Source organism: Salmo salar, chromosome ssa13 (assembly GCF_905237065.1).
Source record: "Salmo salar chromosome ssa13, Ssal_v3.1, whole genome shotgun sequence".
Taxonomy (NCBI): Eukaryota; Metazoa; Chordata; class Actinopteri; order Salmoniformes; family Salmonidae; genus Salmo; species Salmo salar.
The window spans coordinates 59,014,621-59,034,112 of record NC_059454.1 but is presented as its reverse complement, the minus strand read 5'-3'; the positions used below and the strand labels follow the sequence as shown (position 1 = coordinate 59,034,112).

At 42.4% G+C, this 19,492-nt stretch overlaps 1 protein-coding gene across 3 annotated transcripts in view; it reads left to right on the top strand.

Annotated features, from left to right (window-relative positions):
* Positions 1-19,492, top strand: part of p4ha2 (procollagen-proline, 2-oxoglutarate 4-dioxygenase (proline 4-hydroxylase), alpha polypeptide 2) — a 43,697-nt gene that overhangs the window by 17,918 nt on the left and 6,287 nt on the right. The window contains exons 2-15 of one of the 3 annotated variants that reach the window (XM_045692223.1): positions 2,290-2,392; positions 7,631-7,727; positions 7,927-8,078; positions 11,044-11,181; positions 11,930-12,169; positions 13,201-13,400; positions 13,704-13,880; positions 14,070-14,140; positions 14,261-14,360; positions 15,797-15,850; positions 16,887-16,940; positions 17,002-17,067; positions 18,243-18,311; positions 18,591-18,687. In XM_045692223.1, the coding sequence (XP_045548179.1) occupies positions 2,308-2,392; positions 7,631-7,727; positions 7,927-8,078; positions 11,044-11,181; positions 11,930-12,169; positions 13,201-13,400; positions 13,704-13,880; positions 14,070-14,140; positions 14,261-14,360; positions 15,797-15,850; positions 16,887-16,940; positions 17,002-17,067; positions 18,243-18,311; positions 18,591-18,687 (1,600 nt within the window). In that variant the 5' untranslated portion in view covers positions 2,290-2,307. The remainder of the gene's footprint in view (positions 1-2,289; positions 2,393-7,630; positions 7,728-7,926; positions 8,079-11,043; positions 11,182-11,929; positions 12,170-13,200; positions 13,401-13,703; positions 13,881-14,069; positions 14,141-14,260; positions 14,361-15,796; positions 15,851-16,886; positions 16,941-17,001; positions 17,068-18,242; positions 18,312-18,590; positions 18,688-19,492) is intronic. The other 2 variants (XM_045692222.1, NM_001173960.1) reach the window with 2 other exon arrangements.

Genomic DNA, 19,492 nt, shown 5'->3' with positions numbered 1-19,492 from the left:
TAAGCTCCTACCTGCACATGTTGTCCTCTGTCCTTTCAATACCAAGGGTAGCGGTGGCAATAATTACATCATATTCTTTGTAGCGGTGGCAAGGCAACAGTTTAGCAGCCGCTGCTAATTTAATATAGGGGGAAACCTTGCCAATGGTCAGAACTGCAGGACTAACCCATGACTGGCAAAACTGGGAGTGGGAGGTCAGAAGAACTAGAGGCGGGCGTGATGCGTGGCATGATGGTGCTGAATTCACAGTACACAGTATTCACTTACTCAGAAATTATACATCTACACACTAGTTCGGACATTTGGTAAATACCATTTAGTTATGGTAAGCTGCTCTCTAACTAAATATCTGCCTTTGTCATGAATGTGTCAAATTCCACAATTGCTTTACAAAAAGTCATTTGGTTTTTCATCTGTTAAATTAAAAAAAGACTGCCACAGTCAGCTACATAGTGCTTTAGCTAGAACTTCTAGTTCCTCCTTCTCATAGCATATGTCATTGTCCCGGATGGATCTCTTCTTCTGGGAAGTGACTGTTACTCTCCATTGATCACAAATATGTTGTTGGACTCATCTGGAAAGGCTCAAGGGATTGGTTTTATTTAGATAAAAACGACTGTTTGCCAAAACATAGCATATTCTGCACATATAAATCTATCCATACATTCTGCCCTCTATCAGTGTTTCACTTTCAAAAGTATAGCATAGTAATAAACAATTTCAAGCATAATGTAAGACTAGTGACAAATATTTAAGAATGTTTAAATCTATTGTCTCAACTTTGTCAAAACCTGACACAATCACTTAGAAATTAGGCTAGTCTTATTCTTCTCTAGATGCTTAGTATGCTTCAAGCGAGGTATTTTTTGACAGTTAGGTATCACACTGTGTTTCAGCAGGTCGTTGGCGATAATCCAAAAATTAGAGTTGGATTAAGGAGAAGCTAGGGGTGTAGTGGTTCAGACGGAGTGTGAAGTGAGCTGTGCTTAATTAGACAGACCTGCGTTAAACAGCCCTCACTGAGGAGTGCTGTGGTGAAGCAGCTGGGGAGAGTTTAGACCCTCTGTGCAATGCTGCTTTACACCCTGTATAACCTCCCTGTAATCTCTCTCTCTCTCTGAACGATGTCACGTGTGTCTATGTCAACAGTATTTGGGATTTTATACAGGAAAGAGAAAGTGGAAAATGTTGTTTTGTCTTTGGTCGAAAGACTACTTTTATCAATCAAGTGCTGTAATTTCTCCGTATGTTATGAGCCAGACAGGTTTACAGACTAGTTAACCATTAGGGAAGCAGATGTGACCACTTTTTAATAATACACTCTGCCCTGTCCCCTAACCCAGACATACAGTAGTTGGTAACCAGACCTTTTACATTGAACATTTTAAGTCATTTAGCAGACATTCTTATCCAGAGCGACTTCAGGTGCAATTAATGTTAAGTGCCTTGCTCAAGGGCACATCGACAGATTTTTAACCTAGTCGGCTCGGGGTTTGAACCACCGACTTTTCGGTTACTGGCCCAATGCTCTTAACCGCTAGGCTACCTGCCGCCTTTTAGCAGGGAATTTGTGAGTCTTCTCCTCCAGTGCTCTGCTACAGATGTAAGATTTTCATTTGAGTCAGTTTGCTACAGCAGGAAAATCATCCTGCAGCAACAGGAAATGGGAATCATATGGATTATAATGAATGGACATTGTTATAGGGATTGACCAATTTTTCATAAGGGGAAAATCAAGTCTGAGATTTCAAAGTGGACATTTCCAACTCTTTTTAAACCTCAAATACACTACAAGTTAAAAATGTCCTTGCCTGCAAAAAAGTTCTCCTGCAACAGGGTGATCGAATTAAGATCCTATGATCAATGAAAAGACTGATTTATAGATTCACCCTATGAGTCATAATTTCTCATTAGTCATGTGGCGGGCCAGCCCTCGGTTTTGCTTTTGCAGCCATTTTTAGACTCGGATGACAAACCACCAGACCGCACAGGGCCTCCCAGCTGGCGGGTAATGGCTAACAGAATAGTAAAAAGCCTGTTGGAAACTATGTACACACAGCACCGCAAGCTTTTTCATAATGAAGACATTGCCTGTTTTTTAATCATTGCCTGTTTCAATATCACATCTCTGATAGCACAGTAGCCTATTGTAATTTGTTGTGTGGATCATTAAAATGCATATGACCGACTGACTGACTTGCCTGTCTTAATTGCCCATGAGAGGATACATAAAGTTGTATTGAATTAAATATAATGACTAATTGATGTGATTGTATGATGTCATTGCAGGTCTTATCTACCGGTACAATGAGGAAACACCTGTCTCTCCTAGCCCTGGCTCTGGTTTGCTGCTGCTTCTGGAGTGTTCAGGCTGAAGTCTACACCTCTATAGGTAAACCTACACTAACGTTCAAAAGTTTGGGGTCACTTAGAAATGTCCTTGTTTTCCATGAAACCATACATGAAATGAGTTGCAAAATAAATAGGAAATATAGTCAAGATGTTGACATGGTTATAAATAATGATTTTTAATTGAAATAATAATTGTGTCCTTCAAACTTTGCTTTCGTCAAAGAATCCTCCATTTGCAGCAATTACAGCCTTGCAGACCTTTGGCATTCTAGTTGTCGATTTGTTGAGGTAATCTGAAGAGATTTCACCCCGTGCTCCCTGAAGCCCCTCCCACAATTCAAATCAAATGTATTTATATAGCCCTTCTTACATCAGCTGATATCTCAAAGTGCTGTACAGAAACCCAGCCTAAACCCCCAAACAGCAAGCAATGCAGGTGTAGAAGCACGGTGGCTAGGAAAAACTACCTAGAAAGGCCAAAACCTAGGAAGAAACCTAGAGAGGAACCAGGCTATGAGGGGTGGCCAGTCCTCTTCTGGCTGTGCCGGGTGGAGATTATAACAGAACATGGCCAATATGTTCATAAATGACCAGCATGGTCAAATAATAATAATCACAGTAGTTGTCGAGGGTGCAACAGGTCAGCACCTCAGGAGTAAATGTCAGTTGGCTTTTCATAGCCGATCATTGAGAGTATCTCTACCGCTCCTGCTGTCTCTAGAGAGTTGAAAACAGCAGGTCTGGGACAGGTAGCATGTCCGGTGAACAGCTCAGTGTTCCATAGCCGCAGGCAGAACAGTTGAAACTGGAGCAGCAGCACGGCCAGGTGGACTGGGGACAGCAAGGAGTCATCATGCCAGGTAGTCCTGAGGCATGGTCTTAGGGCTCAGGTCCTCTGAAAGAGGGAATTAGAGAGAGCATACTTAAATTCACACAGGACACCGGATAAGACAGGAGAAATACTCCAGATATAACAGACTAACCCTAGCCCCCCGACAAATAAACTACTGCAGCATAAATACTGGAGGCTGAGACAGGAGGGGTATAACCCCACCCACAGGCAGGATATAACCCCACCCACTTTGCCAAAGCACAGCCCCCACACCACTTGAGGGATACCTTCAACCACCAACTTACCATCCTGAGACAAGGCCGAGTATAGCCCACAAAGATCTCCGCCACGGCACAACCCAAGGGGGGGCGCCAACCCAGACAGGAAGACCACGTCAGTGACTCAACCCACTCAAGTGACGCACCCCTCCTAGGGACGGCATGGAAGAGCACCAGTAGGCCAGTGACTCAGCCCCTGTAATAGGGTTAGAGGCAGAGAATCCCAGTGGAGAGAGGGGAACCGGCCAGGCAGAGATGGCAAGGGCGGTTCGTCGCTCCAGTGCCTTTCCGTTCACCTTCACACGCCTGGGCCAGACTACACTCAATCATAGGACCTACTGAAGAGATGAGTCTTCAATAAAGACTTAAAGGTTGAGACCGAGTCTGCGTCGGATTGGCTTGATTGGCAAACTGCTCCCACAACAGCTCAATAGGGTTTAGATCCGGTGACTGTGCTGGCCACTCCATTATAGACAAAATACCAGCTGACTGCTTCTTCCCTAAATAGTTATTGCATAGTTTGGAGCTGTGCTGTGGGTCATTGTCCTGTTGTAGGAGGAAATTGGCTCCAATTATGCGCCATCCACAGGGTATGGCATGGCGTTGCAAAATGGAGTGACAGCCTTCCTTCTTCAAGATCCCTTTTACCCTGTACAAATCTCCCACTTTAACACCACCACTAAAGCACCCCCAGACCATCACATTGCCTCCACCATGCTTGACAGATGGTGTCAAGCACTCCTCCAGCATCTTTTAATTGTTCTGTTTTTTTGTGATCCAAACACCTCAAACTTATATGTCTGTCCTTAACACTTTTTTCCAATCTTCCTCTGTCCAGTGTCTGTGTTTTTTTGTCCATCTTAATCTTTTCTTTTTATTGGCCAGTCTGAGATACGGCTTTTTCTTTGCAACTCTGCCTAGAAGGCCAGCATCCCGGAGTCTCCTTTTCACTGTTGACGTTGAGACTGGTGTTTTGCGGGTACTATTTAATGAAGCTGCCAGTTGAGGACTTGTGAGGCGTCTTTCTCAAACTACACACTATAATGTACTTGTCATTTTGCTCTGTTGTGCTCCGGGGCCTCCCACTCCTCTTTCTATTCTGGTTAGAGTCAGTTTGTGCTGTTCTGTGAAGGGAGTAGTACACAGCGTTGTACGAGATCTTCAGTTTCTTGGCAATTTCTCGCATGGAAGAGCCTTCATTTCTCAGAACAAGAATAGACTGATGAGTTTCAGAAGAAAGTGCTTTTGTTTCTGGCCATTTTGAGCCTGTAATAGAACCCACAGTGCTGATGCTCCAGATACTCAACTAGTCTAAAGAAGGCCAGTTTTATTGCTTCTTTAATCAGTACAACAGTTTTCAGCTGTGCTAACATAATTGCAAAAGGGTTTTCTAATGATCAATTAGCCTTTTAAAATGATAAACTTGGATTAGCTAACACAACGTGCGATTGGAACACAGGAGTGATGGTTGCTGATAATGGGCCTCTGTACGTCTATGTAGATATTCCGTTAATAATCAGCCGTTTCCAGCTACAATAGTCATTTACAACATTAACCTCTCTGGAGTATGTGGGACGCTAGCGTACACTATTCAACAGCCAGTGAAATAGCAGGGCGGCAAATTCAAAACAACAAAAATCTCATAATTCAAATTTCTCCAACATACAACTATTATATCCCATTTTAAAGATGCACTTCTCGTTAATCCAACCACATTGTCTGATTTCAAAAAGGCTTTACTGCGAAAGCATAACTTTAGATTATGTTAGGACAGCGCCGAGACAAGAAAAACCACACAGCCATTTTCCAAGCAAGGAGAGGCGTCACAAAAACCAGAAATACAGCTAAACTTAATCACTAACCTTTGATGATCTTCATCAGATGGCACTCATAGGACTTCATGTTACCCAATACATGTATGTTTTGCTCGATAAAGTTCATATTTATATCCAAAAACCCCATTTTACATTTGCGTGTAATGTTCAGAAATGTTTTGCCTCCCAAAACTTCCGGTGAATGAGCACATCAATTTACAGAAATACTCATCATAAACGTTGATAAAATATTCAACAGTTATTCAAAGAATTATAGATACACTTCTCCTTAATGCAACCACTGTGTCAGATTTAAAAAAAAAAAAGCTTTACATTGAAAGCAAATTTTGCAATAATCTGAGTACAGCGCTCAGATTTCAAAACAAGCCATACAGATATCCGCCATTTTGGAGTCAACAAAAATGACAAAAATTACGTTATAAATATTCACTTACCTTTGATGATCTTCATCAGAATGCACTTCCAGGAATCCCAGTTCCACAACAAATGTTTGTTTTGTTCGATAAAGTCCATCATTTATGTCCAAATACCTCCTTTTTGTTCGCGCGTTTAGTCCACTACTCCAAATGCAGGAAGCGCATGCAAAATGTCACGATGAAAAGTAAAAAAAAAGTTATATTTATGTTCGTAGAAACATGTCAAACGATGTATAGCATCAATCTTTAGGATGTTTTTATCATAAATCTTCAGTAATATTCCTACCGGACAATTCCAATGTCTTCAAAAAAGAAAAGGAACACAGCTAACTCTCACGTGAGTGTGCGCCTCTGAGCTCATGTCATTTTCTCACTCATCTACTTCCAGGAGCTCTTATTCTCCCCCTATTCACAGTAGAAGCATTAAACAATGTTCTAAAGACTGTTGACATCTAGTGGAAGCCTTAGGAAGTGCTAAATGAACCCTAAGTCACTGAATACTGTATAGGCAATCACTTGAAAAACTACAAACCTCAGATTTCCACACTTCCTGGTTGGATTTTTCTCAGGTTTTTGCCTGCCATATGAGTTCTGTTATACTCACAGACATCATTCAAACAGTTTTAGAAACTTCAGAGTGATTTCTATTCAAATCTACTAATAATATACATATCCTACCTTCTGAGCCTGAGTAGCAGGCAGTTTACTACGGGGACGCCTTTCATCCGGACGTCAAAATACTGTCCCCTACCCTAGAGAAGTTAACAATGTCTACACTGTATTTCTGATCAATGTGATGTTACTTTAATGGACAAAAATGTGCTTTTCTTTCAAAAACAAGGACATTCTAAGTGACCCCAAACTTTTGAATGGTATTTTATCCTCACATGCTGTATGGCTATACCATTACGCCTCTGTAGGTACCCTTTACCATTACACATCTATAAGTAGGCCTATACCATTACCCTTGTATGTCTGACATGACACCAGTCAACCTTTAGTTTCTGCATGCCCTAATTCCTGTCATAAATCATCTCTTTTAGAATTCAGGATTCCTGCTTTTCCAAGCATGTTGATGATGCTGTATTTGCTGTGTACAGTATTGAGAAGAGAGAGCTTTACACCACCAGCTTACGGCGCCTCTTTGTCTTAGGGTTGACTGACGTTCTTTTTCTCGCCAAACCTCCAGTGTTCAACAGGCTTCTAAAAAGTATCTGGAAAACAATTAGCTAAGTCTCTGAACTCTCCTCACATCTGTCCAGCATAGCTATCAAATGAAGGAAACACCTGCTATAGACAAGGCTTAGGATAGTTTACAGGATAAGCAAGTAGCAGCAGTTCTTTTTGAGTCCAATTTCTAAAATAACATGGTGAGCATAATTTCACTGAAAGTGGCACCATCAGCCTGCATAATGTCAGTTCAAGTAATCTGTGTAATTTATATACTTACTTTGGCTGCCATTACCCTAAGATATAAATATTGCGTGAAGCTGTTTCGCTTTCCTTCTGGCAACAGCATTGAGTTCACTTTTAACTGTCTAGTGTTGCTATGGAATTGTTTTCTGCAAACAGCAGCATTCCAACCCACTTATCCCAAGAACCATGGGTATTTAGAGTGGTGTTTGGTTGGACACATTCTATACAATCACAGCAGAGAATGCTACAGGTGGAAACTTTTCACTTACCTGTGTGAGGAAACTTTATTTTCCGGACAATTAAACCAAAGCATATTCTACGTCCCCCACTTTCCCTCAGGAAATGATGATCATGGGAAAATACTTGATCTGGTTGCCGAACACATTTATTACATAGGTGCAGTAGTCTATAACACAGAACACAAAAGCTTCAGTATATTTAATGAGTCATCTTCAGTTTCATATTCAACATGGCCCTTTTTTTCTTTCCACTTTCCATTAGGTCAAATGACAGACCTGATATACACAGAGAAGGAGTTGGTTCAGTCCTTGAAAGAATATATTCAAGCAGAGGAGTCCAAACTTGCTGCTGTGAAAAGGTGAACACTACACTCTATAACCATAGTGCTAATAAAGGTGACTTTGATAGCCATGTTTTCAATTATGTTAATTTGACAAAATAAGACTAGACCGAATAAGCCCATTTGATTAATGATCAATAATCAGATTGTAGCACGATTGGAGATCGTTGTGTACTGTACTGAACCTGACTGTTTTCTTCCCTGTGCTGTGTTGTAGCTGGGCTAACAAGCTGGACGTGCTGACACGTGCCTCCACCTCAGACCCAGAGGTCTACCTGGCCCACCCCGTCAACGCCTACAAGCTGATGAAGAGACTCAACACCGAGTGGTCCGAGCTGGAGAGCCTGGTGCTGCAGGACCCCTCAGATGGTAAGATACGGTCGGAGGGAGGGAGAGGTTACAGCTTCTATAGAGCTCCTCTGTGTGTGGGTGTGAGGAGGCTTGTGGAAAAGAAGGTGTGAGGCCAATTCTGATCCATCATGCTCCACCCCAACATCTGCAGAGTAGAGTTGGGGTGAGTAGAGTGGAGCTGAGAGAGAACACAGGCTGCCGTCTTTCATGTGCAGCTGCATCTTTCCTCTATTTACATTGGCCACGTCTGCAGTGTATGAGACCGCATACCATTGGTATGACAAAACATTTATTTTTACTGTCCTAATTAAGTTAGTAACCAGTTTATAATAGCAATATGCACCTCAGAGTTTGTGGTATATCAAATGTATTTATAATTGTATATGGCCAATATACCACGGCTAAGGGCTGTATCCAGGCCCTCCATGTTGTGTTGTGCATAAGAACAGCCCTTAGCCGTGGTATATTGGCCATATACCACACCCCATCATTCCTTATTGCTTAATTCTATCAGTTAGTCTCCCTTGTGTGTCCCTGGAGAGCATCACAGTTTACTAATTCCCAAAAGTTTTGGGACACCGTAAAGTTCATGGAGAAAAGAGCACCTTCTCCCAGCTGCCCACTGCACTGAGGCTAGGAAACACTGTCACCACCGATAAATCTACGATAATTGAGAATTTCAATAAGCATTTTCTACGTCTGGCCATGCTTTCCACATGGCTCCCCTACCCCGGCCAGCAGCTCTGCACACCCTGCAGCAACTTGCCCAAGCCCCCCCTGCTTCTCCTTCACCCAAATCCAGATAGCTGATGTTCTGAAAGAGCTGCAAAATCTGGACCCCTACAAATCAGCTGGGCTAGACAATCTGGACCCTCTTTTTCAAATATTATCAGCCGAAATTGTTGCAACCCCTATTACTAGCCTGTTCAACCTGTCTTTCGAATCGTCTGAGATCCCTAAAGATTGGAAAGCTTCCGCGGTCATCCCCCTCTTCAAAGGGGGAGACACTCTCGACCCAAACTGTTACAGGCCTAGATCCATCCTGCCCTGCCTTTCTAAAGTCTTCGAAAGCCAAGTGAACAAACCGATCACCGATCATTTCGAATCCCACCGTACATTCTCTACTTTGCAATCTGGTTTCCGAGCTGGTCATGGGTGCATCTCAGCCACGCTCAAGGTCCTAAACGATATCATAACCGCCATAGATAAAAGACAGTACTGTGCAGCCGTTTTCACCGACCTGGCCAAGGCTTTCGTCTCTGTCAATCACCGCATTCTTATCGGCAGACTCAACAGCCTTGGTTTCTCAAATGACTGCCTCGCCTGGTTCACCAACTGCTTCACAGATAGAGTTCAGTGTGTCAAATCGGAGGGCCTGTTGTCCGGACCTCTGGCAAGTCTCTATGGGGGTGCCACAGGGTTCAATTCTCAACTCTTTTCTCTGTATATATCAATGATGTCGCTCTTGCTGCTGGTGATTCTCTGATCCACTTCTACGCAGACGACACCATTATGTATACATCTGGCCCTTCCTTGGACACTGTGTTAACAAACCTCCAAACGAGCTTACCTCCAAACGATGCCATACAACTCTCCTTCCGTGGCCTCCAACTGCTCTTTAATACAAGTTAAACTAAATGCATGCTCTTCAACCGATTGCTGCTCGCACCTGCCCGCCCGCCTAGCATCACTACTCTGGACGGTTCTGACTTAGAATATGTGGACAACTACAAATACCTAGGTGTCTGGTTAGACTGTAAACTCTCCTTCCAGACTCACATTAAGCATCTCCAATCCAAAATTTATATCTAGAATCGGCTTCATATTCCGCAACAAAACCTCCTTCACTCATGCTGCCAAACATACCCTCGTAAAACTGACTATCCTACCGATCCTTGACTTCAGCGATGTCATTTTCAAAATAGCCTCAACACTCTACTCAGCAAATTGGATGTAGTCTATCACAGTGCCATCCGTTTTGTCACCAAAGCCACATATACTACCCACCACTGCGACCTGTATGCTCTCGTTGGCTGGCCCTCACTACATATTTGTCGCCAAACCCACTGGCTCCAGGTCATCTATAAGTCTTTGCTAGGTAAAGCCCCGCCTTATCTCAGCTCACTGGTCACCATAGCAACACCCATCCGTAGCACGCGCTCCAGCAGGTATATCTCACTGGTCATCCCCAAAGCCAACACCTACTTTGGCAGCCTTTCCTTCCAGTTCTCTGCTGCCATTGACTGGAATGAATTGTAAAAATCACTGAAGCTGGAGTCTTATCTCCCTCACTAACTTTAAGCATCAGCTGTCAGAGCATCTTACCGATCACTGTATCTGTACACAGCCCATCTGTAAATAGCACACCCAACTACCTCATCCCCATACTGTTATTTATTTTTTTGCTATTTTGCACCCCAGTATCTCTACTTGCACATCATCATCTGCACATCTATCACTCCAGTGTTAATGCTAACTTGTAATTATTTTGCCACTATGGCCTATTTATAACCTTAACTCCCTAACCTTACTACATCTGCACACACTGTACATAGATTTTTCTATTGTGTTATTGACTGTACGTTTGTTTATGTCTAACTCTGTTGTTGTTTTTGTCGCACTGCTTTGTTTTATCTTGGCCAGGTCGCAGTTGTAAATGAGAACTTGTTCTCAACTGGCCTACCTGGTTAAATAAAGGTGAAATAATAAAAAAATGATAATAAACATTCTCTAGTTGTCTTGACCTCACACACTACATTATCACACATCATAGCAGTGCACACCAGGCAACTCCAATGCAGATGTTCTGTGCTGTGAGTCCTTCGACTCATTGTTTGCATCGCACATGGTACCCTATTCCCTATATAGTACACTATTTTTGACCAAAGTCCCTATCAAAGCCCTGTCAAAAGTAGTGTGGTATTTGGGACGCAACCTTTTCACTGCTTCACTCTGTGTCCTTATCACTGTGTTCCCTCCTCAGGGTTCATCTCCAACATGACTGTACACAGGCAGTACTTCCCTGACGAGGAGGATGAGAAAGGTGCTGCCAAGGCACTGATGCGTCTCCAGGACACGTACAAACTGGATTCAGAGAGTTTCTCCAAGGGCAAACTGCCTGGTGAGGCTCTATCATCTCCTTGACTCATCCCTACTCTTTGTGTGTGAACAGTCACTGAAACCCTGCCATGGAAGATTCCAGAAGCCGCCAGATGTGTTATCACAGTGGTCGCATCCCAAATAGCTCCCTATTCCCTACACAGTGCACTACTTTTGATCAGAGCTCTGATCAAAAGTAGTGCACTATGCAGGGAATAGGGTGCCATTTGGGATGTAGACTGTGTGTGAGCTGAGCATTTCTCAGCCTGCCCTTAGCCTACCAGACTGCAGAGAACGGTTGCTCTTTCATCCAGCCAGATGTTTACCCTCTCCAGAAATGCAAGCTCAAACAGAACAGTCTTGATACCGGGAGCAAATGCTGTGGCCACACATTCACTATGTATATCTTTTATGACAAATGTGCATCCTATCCTAGTATTGCACACCCTATCAAGTCTGGGAGGTCTGTCAGAAAAAGGTTGCAAAAGCAAAATGTTTTGATATGACCCTCTTACCGCTGCTATAGCAACGTACACTACAGTATCATAACACCATTGTGGATTTATGGAGCACTCTTATGGAGTAAACTCATAAGCAGTTGCTAAACTACTCATAAACATCTGTCTTATTAATGGATGTTATTATCATGCTACTGGGAAACCTCAAACAGAGCAGAATGGGGCTGTATTGCCAAAAGGGTGCACTATACTATACTATACTATACTATACTATACTATACTATACTATACTATACTATACTATACCTGCAGGTATGCACCACAACGCTATCCTGACAGTGGATGACTGTTACGACATGGGGAAGACGGCATACAACGAGGCAGACTACTACCACGCGGTGCTGTGGATGCAGCAGGCCCTCAGGCAGATGGATGCAGGGGAGGAGCACGTGGTGTCCAAGTCCGATGTCCTGGACTATCTCAGCTACTCCGTCTACCAGATGGGAGACCTGCCCCGCGCCATCGAGCTGACACGCCGCCTAGTGGCCATCGGTAGGACACACACGCGACATACCGCTGTTTCATATCCAGGAGCTTATTTTTAGGGGTGTTTGACAACAGGAGAGACGTCTTACTCTCTCATACCATCTCTCACACACATTCTCACTTTCTCAATCTCTTCTACTCTCACTCTCCCTCACACATTCTCATTCACGCACTCACTCTCCCTCACATACTGTCATATTTTCGCACATTCCTCACATAATCACCCTCTCAAAACCTCTCGTATATGTCCAGAGTTACAGGGTGTAACTCTGAGTGCTCATGGTTTACTAATTTGAACTGCATCAGGAATGTTGTTGTCTGTTAAAGGCTGCAATTATGGAGTTCTGGTTACTTTGCTTAAATGTGAAGTTTAATGAACCGTTCCCAAGGTCAACAACTAGTAAGATCTACTAGCATATTTACCAAGTAAAGAATCAGATTTAAAATAATAAAATGAGCTGCTGTAGTTAGCTAGAGGAACATATTGTTGGGTAGCTGTCTCTAGTTTGGGTATCTTTTTTACAGCTGTCTGTGACCCCCAATCCCCAGTGTGATTGTGGCAGGAAAAGTGCTACTTTTAACTCTTCAAAGCCTTTGAAGTAAACAAAGGGAAATACCGTACTAGGGAGTTGGTATAACATTTTTGTTGTAGAGGTTCCTGTAATTCAAACTGAAAAGACAACTTGATCTAACTAAAGTAACTGAATTCCTTTTTGCTATACTGAATTAAATCCTTTATCATGTCTCTCATCTCATAACATGTACTGGCAATTTTGAAATAACTGACTCCAAACACCACAAGTGGGCATCTTATTTCAGACATTCAATGTTAGTGTTTAGGCCTATTTCCCTTGATACTCAAAACGGATTCATTTTGTATGGTTGAAGTAGCATCACACAGAGAGACAGTTCCTTTTCACTCAAACCATTGACGAGAGTTAAACGTTGTTGAATTGTGCCATGCCGTCACACAATCCCCTCATATTCCTCGTGTCCTGTTAATCTGCCGAACTGCATTACCCATGGTGTCCTTACAGACTCCAGCCACCAGAGGGCAGGAGGGAACCTGCGTTACTTTGAGAAGCTGCTGTCCAAGCAGCTGAAGGAGCTGAACCAAGAGGTCCAGGAGCCGGCCACAGAGGAGCCCATCCAGCTGGGGACATACAAGAGACCCAAGGACTACCTACCTGAGAGAGAGATCTACGAGGGCCTGTGTAGAGGAGAGGGAGTCAAAATGGTGAGACTGACTGACTCTTATAACGTACAGATAGGGTTTTTAAAAGTAAGGAGCATGTATGTGATATCATGTCAACTCCTTGTCACTCGTTGTCATGGTGTGACGAGGAGTGACATGGAGTTGACAAGAGAGCAGAAGCAGACGGGGAGCTAAATGAGATGGTGTCAAAAGGGTGATGTCTAAAAGAGACACAGTTATTGTGAGGGAACTTTTAGAGAGGTGAGGTAATTTGACAGGGTTTCGGAGAGGAGCTGTGAATTCCGGTCTAACTCCCACACCCTCGACCCATCCCACCCCATCCAGACCAGTGAGAGGCGCAGCCGGCTGTACTGCCGCTACCATGACGGGAACAGGAACCCTCGCCTGCTGCTCCAGCCCATGAAGGAGGAGGACGAGTGGGACAGCCCACACATTGTCCGCTACCTCAACGCCCTTTCAGACTCAGAAATTGAGAAGATTAAGGAGCTGGCCAAGCCCAGGGTGAGAGGAGCAGCAAACAGGACCAGAGGGGCCACTATTACCTCACAGATGATCTATGTTTTTAGATATAACACTATACTGTATGTCTCCGTGGTAGTATTAAAACATTGTATCATAAGGTGGTGAACGTCCAAGGAAAATGAGATGTTACAAGTACTGTATGTCAATATGTATTCCTACTTTGTATAGCTTGCGAGAGCTACTGTTCGAGACCCCAAAACAGGCGTTCTGACCACGGCAAATTACAGGGTATCAAAAAGGTGAGTCATTATGGGTAAGTGGAGTTTTGGCGCCCTCTGTGGTTCATGTTTAGCTATGCTTCATGTCTGGGTGAGTGAGTGTTGCTGTTGTGTCGAGTCAGTGGATCTGTTGTCCTTCAGTGCCTGGCTGGAGGGGGAGGAGGACCCTGTTATTGAGCGTGTCAACCAGAGGATAGAGGACATCACAGGCCTGACAACGCAGACTGCCGAGTTACTCCAGGTACACACCACATACTATATAGGACTGTACATGCATTCTACCTGTTAAGACATGCGTATTACTTAACACTGGATACTATTTTCTGCTGGCTCACTGCTAGAATACCCATGTTCACTCTTTGAAACATTACTGACAATCTTAAAACCTCTTCAGCGTCTGATCCCGTTAGCGGGATCAAAATCCAGCGAAAAATCATATCGCCAATTAGCATTAAAAAAAAATCATAATTTAAAAAATAAAGATTTTTTTTTTTTGATACACCTCTCCTGAATCGACCCACGTCGTCCGATTTCAAAAAGGTTTTACAGGAAAAGCAAATCATTAGATTATATTAGATGAGTCCATCGTAAAAAGCAGCTTCATAGCCATTTTCCGACCAACCACTTGCATCACATATAATCAAAAAACAGCTAAATGCAGCACTAACCTTTTACAAACTTCATCAGATGGCACCCCTAGGACATCATGTTATACAATGCATGCATTCTTTTGTTCAATAAAGGTCATATTTATATATAAAAACAGCATTTTACATCTCTGTCTGAGGCTGACTACATAATTTCCCCTCAAAAGCGCCCCGGTAAACAATGCTACATTTCCCTAAATTACTATCCTATAACGATTTTTAAATGTATAATGTCAATCTAACATTTATAGATGAATATCTCTTGAGAACACCTGTCATACCAGATTTTAAATTAACTTTACTGGGTAATCACACTTTGCAATAAAAGGAGATGCGATACTCAGAAAATGAGCTAATATACAGAGCTCGGCGCCATCTTGGAAGCAATCGCATGTCACATCTCATCTTGTATAATATTGTCAATAATCGCCTACCTTTAGTTGTCTTCATCAGAAAGCATCCCAGGTCCACAACAGATGTATTTTCGGTCAAAAAGTCCATAGCAGACATGGCCGCCGGCGTCATAATGGTGATGGCCCATCCCCTGTGACCAATTTCAAACTCGTGTCATTCACTGAGTTTTGACTCTATAAGGCTCAAACCACTGTGAAAGGACTGGCGACATCTAGTGGAAGCAATAGGAAGTGCTCAATGAACCATTGTTAACGGTGTGATTAATAAGGAAAGATGAGAAGTCGAGTCCACAATTCAGAATTCCACTTCCTGTTTCAATCGGTCTCGGGGTTTTGACTGCCATTTGAGTTCTGTTATACTCACAGACACCATTCAAACAGTTTTAGAAACTTTAGAGTGTTTTCTATCCATATATAATAAGTATATGCATGCCCTATCTTCTGAGTTTGATTAGTAGGCCGTTGAAAATGGGAACGATTTTTTTTCAAAATGCGCTGTGGCGCCCCCTATCCTACGGTATCCTCAAGAGGTTTTAACAGACACCTGGTTTTGTGTGACTAGTCTTAAGCTTCAGATGTTTTTAAATAATTCAGCGTCTTCTCTTTTCTCTGAACAGATTGCTAACTATGGGGTCGGAGGACAGTACGAGCCACATTTTGATTTCTCCAGGGTAAGGGTAACCTCTAGACGGCCTAAAATTGCTCTCTGTTGCATCTGAAAAGCGATGCCACAGGCATGCAATGGTTTATCCTGCTGGGTTCTATGGAGAAGTATGTTTTCACATGTGTATGTTGACCTGCGATTTAAAAAAAAATGACATCCGTAGCACACACATTTACCGCTGCGCTGTTGACGGTGTTAGCAGTCAACATGCAAGACATTGTCTAAGACAAATGTAGACCTATAAAGTTTTGTTGGGGTTCTCCATCTCGTTGATCATCCACTGCTAGAATAGTGTGTAATCTAAGAGAGGCCCTGAATTCCTATATGGCAGATTGCCAAACGAGACCTAGGTATTATCTCCAATGGCACCATATTCCATATATAGTGCACTACTTTTGACCAGGGCTCATGGACGCGGTCCTAGATGATGGGTTGAGTCACTGTTCAACCATGTCCATAACTCCCAAGTGCATATTCCTATAAGGAGGGGAGTCTCTAGTAATAAAATCAACACATTTTCAGACATATTTATTTTTGTCCACGCATGCTGCCTTTTGATATGTGGTGATTTGAGTTATGAAATTCTTTAAAAACACGTTCAATGCATGGTCAGAAGTTGTTTTATTTTACGTTTCTGGCAAAAATCACAGCAGGATGAAGATTGCATTTTTAAATTTGGGCACAGTTTAAGGTTTTATAGTGAGTACTGTGCAATGCAAGATTCCCGGGGCCACCACCCATTTGTAGGCAGTGCCTATGGGAGGTGCACAAAGTATCAATTAACTTCATGAAAATATATCCATATAATCAAATAGTTAATCTAATCATCTACATTATTCTATATTATATTCAATATACTAAATATTCAGTAGTAGCTCATATTTTGTGAAATTGGTTAGGCGTCACGGATTTTTCAATAACTATGTTAAGTCAAACAGTTGTTAATAATCAATTTAGTTATAGATGATTTATTTAGTGCCCTAGTGGCGGGGTCCTAGTTATTCATTTCAGTCTGGGTTAAAAGTTATAAACATTTGTTGCAGCGTCCTCAGGACATCATGGTCGATGGAAATAGACTTGCTACCTTCCTGAACTACGTAAGTACATGTCTCTGTGTATATTCAACTTGTGTTTTACTCTCAAATTTTATCTTCATAGAAAGATGAACCTGATGCTTTCAAAACATTAGGCACTGGAAATCGTGTGGCTACTTTTTTAAATTACGTAAGTATGCGTATCTGGTTGCTGCCGTCAATTTACAGTAGCAGTTACTGATTTAGATTTTGACTCTTCTTTTTTGGGTCTCCATTTTGCATAATTGTTGTTTTTGGCAGATCCATGAACTCTATTTGAATACTGGACTTCAATTGATTGACATTTCCATGTTTCTCAACCATTTGACCATCAGTGTTACCGCATACTCATACCATCACTAACCTAGTAGATGGTTGTCGGAAGAAAGGTGATCAAAAACAGGATATTTCTCTGTCAGTCAATTTCAGTGCATATTGCGGCATGTTGTACCCCCCCACCCCCCCACCCCACAACATGCTATCTTGTTTCTTGGTCCATGCTAATACTGTATGCATGATGTGAGTGTGTAAATAGAAGAAGAATGCCACGCTTTGCAAAACTACAGCGCTTTTGGACCACTCAGTGTTCTGCTGAAGTTCTGTCTGGTTGAATGACTGGCTGTTATGGACTTGGTGTTGCTGTATAATACTATACTGGTGTGTCATAAACATTATGTTTAGTGTCATTAAACAATTTGTCATAGTTTCAAGACTTTCAAGACACTTATTTAGATCGTCAGTAGTCTTTACATTGCTACATGTTATTATTTGATTTAGATCGTCAGTAGTCTTTACATTGCTACATGTTATTATTTTATTTAGATCGTCTGTAGTCTTTACATTGCTACATGTTATTATTTTATTTAGATCGTCTGTAGTCTTTACATTGCTACATGTTATTTTTTTTTATTAAGATCACTTTATTCGTCCATTGGTCACATGGTCCAATAGAAATGTCACTTTGCTTTATCCCAACCCCTCTGAAAGACACCAGTATACATGTACAGGTTGGAGCAGGGGGCTGCCACACTGGGCACCAGGGGAGCAGTTGTTGTGGCTGGTTAAGTGCCTTGCTCAAGGGCACAACAACAAGCAATGTCATCTAGGATTTGATACCGTCAGACCTGGGATTATAACTGGCAACATTCCGGTTGCTGGCTCGCCTCTCTTACCACTAGCCTACCTGTAACTTGTATCATTACGCGCCTGTTAAAACAGTGTATCCTTTTTAAAGGCAGTACACATTTCTTACAGTATAGTAAATTCAGAAGTGCAGTTACTGTATATACGTAAAGCCAGCTGACAGGGTTGTGTTTTCCCTGACAGATGAGTGATGTTGAAGCGGGAGGAGCAACTGTGTTCCCAGACTTTGGAGCAGCTATCTATCCCAAAAAGGTGAGAGAGAAACCATTTACCTACTCTTAGACACGTACAGCCCTCATCACTATAGGGCCAGGAGCTTTTCCTGACCATGTGACCTGGTCATGAAAAACTCTTGGCTCTGGATTTTCCTGGTCAGGTCACATGGTCAGGGAAAACTCCTGGCCCTTTTCATCAAATATATGCAACCCTGGGTTGAGAGGGCACACACTATCTTATAGTGGGCCATCATGTCGATGGAGTGGTGACTTACATGTACTGAACAGGGTATGTCTCCTCTATGTGTGTCCACAGGGAACTGCAGTCTTCTGGTACAACCTCTTTAGGAGTGGAGAGGGAGACTACAGGACTAGACACGCTGCCTGTCCTGTGTTAGTAGGATGTAAATGGGGTGAGTTGGATGGAGAGTTTAATCCAAACTCGCAAGCAGCCTCTAATCTCAATATCGATCAATGAATTGGTGTCAGTCATTTGATGTGTTTCTTTGACTACTTCCTAGTCAGTGCTTCTTGTATGTATCTGTCACATAGGCTGCAATCAAACCTTCATAGGAATGTTACCGCAGGGTCATTTCACATCAAAAAGCACAAGAAAGAAGATTGTCACCCACCATCTCAGATTGTTCTGAAATCGTTTCTGTAGTTAGAAACCGATAGGATTTGCATTCCTGAAACATTATGTCATAATATAATTCAGTCTTTGAGAAATGAAGACAATTGATTGCACCCAAATTGGCCATTTTAAATGTCTATGATTCATATACTATTCAATAGATATAGTACCTTACATCTGATTTGGACCTACATTCTTCCAAGCAATGAGAAAGCCATGAGGAATCCCAAAAAATGTACGAAAGCCACACCCACACCTCACACCAATCCTACCCCAACAACCAGTGTTCAGTATCAGTTCTCTGTGTTTGACAAGTAGTATGGAGCTGCATCTTGGAGTATTGTTTATTCATACTATGTAATGTATTCCCTGTGAATCTGGTGACGGTTATTTCCCCCGTTCAGATAAATTAGTCATTGAAGTCACTTGCGTTATTTCCAGTTAAACTTTGTGAAAGTACCAGGTTTTGACCACTAGATGGTGCTGTTCCTGCTATACGATCACACCTTTTTACCAATTTTGCTGGTCAGTTGATTTATTAAATGGATCACAACATTTTCTTTGCACCTTTGGGTAGAAAACAA